We start from the raw sequence: 4,621 nt of genomic DNA, 5'->3' as shown, positions 1-4,621 counted from the left end.
AAATGAGAAATGAAAATCATGGTGTGAAGCGATTGTTGGCAGCAAGGGAGAGCAGAAGGCAGTCAGGAAGGGCAAGCATCTGGTCCAGGACCGGTACACTCAAAGCACAGCCCCGAGCATCAACAGTGATGGATGCTGCGCTGGTGGCAGACAGCTCAGGGAAACTCTTCTTGGGTAAAATCTGTTTTCTGCATCTGATTTGTCAAATACTTGTGAATAACAAGCACGTCCCACAGTAAAAATTCTGCCTGTGCCTCTGACAAACAGCATGGAGAATGGGACACACTTTCTAAATTGGTTGTGGCACTTTGCCATGATTTTTCTGGGTACAGTTAATAGGTGACTTAATTCTTTACTTAATCGGGACTGTTTCCGTTACACAGCTGAGGAAGTTCAGTCTCCCGGCTGCCTCTCTATATTTGGACTCTGAACTGCAGGAAGCTGACCAGTGTGATGTTTCCACGCAAATTACCCAGTAATGTTTCCCTAGAAAGAAAAGTCTTATTCAAGGCTTTCTGCCCCTTCCTCTTTGTCCGCCCATGCACCGAGGGTGGGTGCTCTGTGTACCCCCTTGGCTGCGTAGCCCCCTTGCCTCCCTCCCAGCCCCTTCATCTGGGTGGCAGAAGCCGAGTGTTAAGTGATGGCTGGCTCTGGGACTTTTTAAAACTGCCTTTTCCAAGCACAGACCACCAACCCTGAAAGTAAATGGTTGGGCCCCTCCCCAGGACATGGACATGTGAACCAGTGACACAGGAATCATGGACACACAAACCACAGATGCACCAACCACGGGCACACCGACTATGGACACACAGCGCAGCCCATGGACACACAAACTGACACAACAGATCCACAAGGTTTATTCAGTTGCTTTGAAGGTGCAATAGTGTAAGTGCATGTCTCTGCCAGCCTCTCAGCTAGTTGCAGTAGTTTTCCAGTTGGTAGAGGGAGCACGGGTTTTCACAGCATTGCTCAACGATGCCTCGCTTGACTTTCTGGTATTCCTCATGCTGGAACGGCAGCTCTCCCACCTCACCATGCAGGGGACCGTTCACTGCCAGGGGAGAAAAATATAAGCCATACAGTATTCATCATATGTCAGCCCCGGCTGTTGAGCCGCATGGAAACCCCTTTTTCAGACACCAAACTTGTAAGCGGAGAGCTGGCTGGGAAGTGGGGAGGCAGTTGCAAGCTTTTCCCCAAGCTGATGCGCTCAGAACACCTTCAGGCTCCAAGTTTCCTCTCCTACAGTAACCCCATGGTGCACAAAAGGAACCAAATGGAGTGGGTATCAGTGCTGTGACAGACCCAGGGGTACAGGGTCTCTACTGAGGCAAGTGTGTGGAGAGGAGGAAAAATCCTGCACACTCTCTGTGGTGAGCAGCTAGTAAATAAGCTGATGGTTGGTCTACTCCAAGTGACAAACCTGAAAACCTGTGGGCAGAGCTGTCCAGGAGTCCAGTGAAAATACAGAAAATGGCAAATAAAACAGTGATTTTTCCTCTAGGAAGAAAAAAGCCCCTAACAACCAGAAGAAAGTGCCTGGAAAGCGAGACTACGATGTGGTTTCTAGGGCAGCATGAAAGTATAGCTCAAGACACAAAATCCCCAAGCCCCGAAAGCGTGATACAATGAACGAGGCACAAGAGTAACAAGAAATCATTATGCTAGCTTGCTAAAGGGAAAACTTAGAAAAGATTTAGTCCAGCATTAAGTAGAAGAGGAAATAGCTAGTCAATGTTTTGTGATTTATCTGTCTTCATCCTTCAAGCCAGCTACAAGCAGACTGTGAACACAACCAGCTCATGTGACAAAGAGGTGGTGGCTCAGGCAAAAGTTGTAGAAAAAGAGGTAGGAACTCCTCAGATACTTTCAGACAGGTTGGGCGTGATGAAATTCTCCATGCAATATTTACAGAACTGGCTAACTTCTGACCCAGTCATGATGGTCTTCAGTACCCATCTTCTCACACTACAGCTGCAGGATAATAGGTCCTGGCCCCTTCTAGGTACCAACAGCATGTTCAAGGGCAGCTCTCCAGAGTGCCTCATCCCACCTGCCTGAGACTTTGCACATCTTGCCATTGTGCTTAACTGAATAAACCCAGGTTGTGTTGCTCTGTGTCTTCTGATTTTCATCTTCTGAAAGCAGCCTTTACAACAGCTGGCTGGCTACGGGACAGGGCTGGTGGTGGCAGGTACATGCAAGTGGTGGAGATGTCTGCCCTGGGAGAAGCAGCTGTACTTCCCAGCCATGAGAAGGGCCGTGCTCCCTGTGCAGTGCTCCCACTCCCAGCTTCCACCTCTGAAGCCCCACACCTGCACCTCTCAGTGGCCACAACGCTGGGTAGAGGCAGCACTTCCAGCAGGTCCCTGCATGGCACACTGCTCCCCACACCATTCCTCGGTGGCAGCTCAGGAAAGGGATTAGCAGCAGACAGAGAGCAGAGGAGTTGTGTTTTTCAGTGCCCTGCCTCTCTTTTGCAATCTGTTTCCAATTTTGCAGTTTAGCTGCTGATAGGAGTCATTTGCTCTCTGCTTGCAGCTCCTCTGACGCTCAGGCTGGATCACAAGTGAACATGAGAAGCACAGGACAGGCTGTTTCCCTGAAGCAAAAAGTTCAGACAAAGTGTTTGAGACAAGTTTAGGAGTTTGCAGAGCTCATTGGAGGCTGGTAGCTTCCAGAGCCAGATCAGAAACGCCTGCCTGGGTAGGAATGAGCCCAGCTCGTCTGGGGGCAGGGCAGGTAGCAGGGAGCTGAGTAGCTCTGAGCTGATAAAAGTGTTTCCTGTGTTACCGATTTACAGAACAACTGCTCTGCTGAAACAAAAGGCAAAGCGAGGAAACCAACCTACCGCATTTCTGTGGGGGCTGCAGAATGTCAGCTTTTTGTCTTCTTAATCTGCTGTACAAAATAAGGTAAAGATGGACACTGGCTCCATCACAACCTGCTCTGGCTAATCCATTTACCACCGTGAAATAAGAAACAATATAAAGCGGTGGGGGGCTGCAAGCCTGTTGAAGGGCAAGATTAGTACTCAAAATTACCTTGGAAACTATAGAAACCCTCTGAAAAGATGGGATGCTGCTCAGCAAGAAACGGGGAAGATGCTAGAGGAAGGCAGGAAGGCTGCGTTGCACTCCCAGGATGAGGAGTAGGCCATGGTGGACCACCAGGTAGTGGTCCTTCAGGGCTGAAGATCCATATGACTGGTGGCCAAGGGGGACTAGTCTCTATCGATCACCAGCATGTTGCTGCTTTGGAAAAGACAAACCCTGTGTAGGAATGTGGTGTGGAAAACATGCAATATCATTCTGTCCGCTTGCTCACTCTGCTTGGCTCTGACCAAGCCTCACCTGGGGTCCTCTGTGCTTCTCCAGACATCACCATTAAGTAAGGTTATGGACCAAATGCAGAACAATTTTCATGACAGAGTTCTAGAATATATGCCCTGGGAAGGCAGTCTGGGAGTGTCAAAGAGCAGGTTAAAACTAGACATGGAAATAATCTTTAAATAGTTTGAAAAGCACCCATAAGGAAGAAATTAGTATTCTTCCCTGTGTCTGCTATGCAGAAGACAAGAAATAATTGACAGCAAGGGACATTCAGGTTAGATATTAGGAAGCAACATTCAAGAAGAAAATCAATTAAGCATAGGAATGGACAGTTTCAGAAGGCAGGAGGTTTTTATGACAATACTCAACAAGAGTGGCTCATGAATAGGGTGGAGACAAGTGCCCCTGTCTTGGTGCAGAAGGAGGCTCCTTGGGTTCCTTCTGCCTTTATTTTCCACGGTCACTCCCAGGCCAGTGTAATGCCCTACACGGATTGGGATGTTGCTGTTCTCAGCCTCTCTCTTCCAAAAGAGAAGCAGAAAAGTTTGAGCTTTGACTGACAATTCCTTCTGCCTCATAAATCCTCTTCCCCTGCCTGCCCTGCCACCTGCCTTTTTAACCTGAAGATCTTTTCATTGGCAATACGACGCTGCTGGTATGTCAGAGGTATTCCTGGCATTCCCCATCAAGGACATTCCTGGTGTCACCGTCAAAGATAGGTGTCTGCCTTCTGTATCACATAGCATACGGACACAGTCATGGTCAATCTGACTTACCTAGAGGCTGCTCAACGTCCCGCCGGGTTTTGGGGGAGTAGAAGAAACCCCGCTCCCCACACACCAGGTAGAGAGCCTCAACCAAGTGGGAGCCACAGAGGTGCTGGTTGGCAGCTGCGTGGCTGATCCCAGGGCCAGAAAGAGCGAGAAGGGCCAGGAGAGGCAGTGACCGGATCCAGAGAGCCATGGTGAGGAGGATGAGGCCTAGGGGTAAGAAGCAGAGCAGACACAGGGTGGGCTACAAGGGAGAAATAAGTTGTCATCAACTTTCTTATGCCCTTTAGCTCCTTTGGACCTCCTAAAGAGGGAAGGAGAGCTTTATGCATCAGGCTCAGGAAGTCAGAGTAAATGCTGATTACAAGTAGAAGTCCATCTCCAGCCACCTGCTCTCACCATTCCTGACCTCCTTGCTGTCTCCTCCTAGAGAGGAGCCAAACTAGAACCCAACACCCATGTATGGGGTGGCCTTTCATAACACAGCCTTCATGGGCATTTAAATGTGTAGGGTTA

At 49.1% G+C, this 4,621-nt stretch overlaps 1 protein-coding gene across 1 annotated transcript; it reads right to left on the bottom strand.

Annotated features, from left to right (window-relative positions):
* Positions 1-917: 917 nt before the first annotated feature.
* Positions 918-4,334, bottom strand: INS (insulin). Its single transcript, XM_032187643.1, has 2 exons — positions 4,112-4,334; positions 918-1,054 (listed from the first exon to the last, which is right to left on the bottom strand). The coding sequence occupies exons 1-2, from the start codon at positions 4,296-4,298 to the stop codon at positions 918-920; spliced, it is 324 nt and encodes a 107-aa protein (XP_032043534.1). The 5' UTR covers positions 4,299-4,334.
* Between the last annotated feature and the right edge of the window lie 287 nt (positions 4,335-4,621).

The sequence above is a fragment of the Aythya fuligula genome, chromosome 5 (genome assembly GCF_009819795.1).
Source record: "Aythya fuligula isolate bAytFul2 chromosome 5, bAytFul2.pri, whole genome shotgun sequence".
In the NCBI taxonomy this organism is placed as follows: domain Eukaryota; kingdom Metazoa; phylum Chordata; class Aves; order Anseriformes; family Anatidae; genus Aythya; species Aythya fuligula.
The sequence above is the reverse complement of the archived record's forward strand: the minus strand, read 5'-3'. Positions and strand labels throughout refer to the sequence as shown.

Coding starts and splice junctions, on each gene's coding strand:
- INS (XM_032187643.1), bottom strand. CDS start 4,298: ATGGCTCTCTGGATCCGGTCACTGCCTCTCCTGGCCCTTCTCGCTCTT. Junction 1,055..4,111: donor GGACGTTGAGCAGCCTCTAG/GTAAGTCAGATT, acceptor CTCCCCTGGCAG/TGAACGGTCCCCTGCATGGT.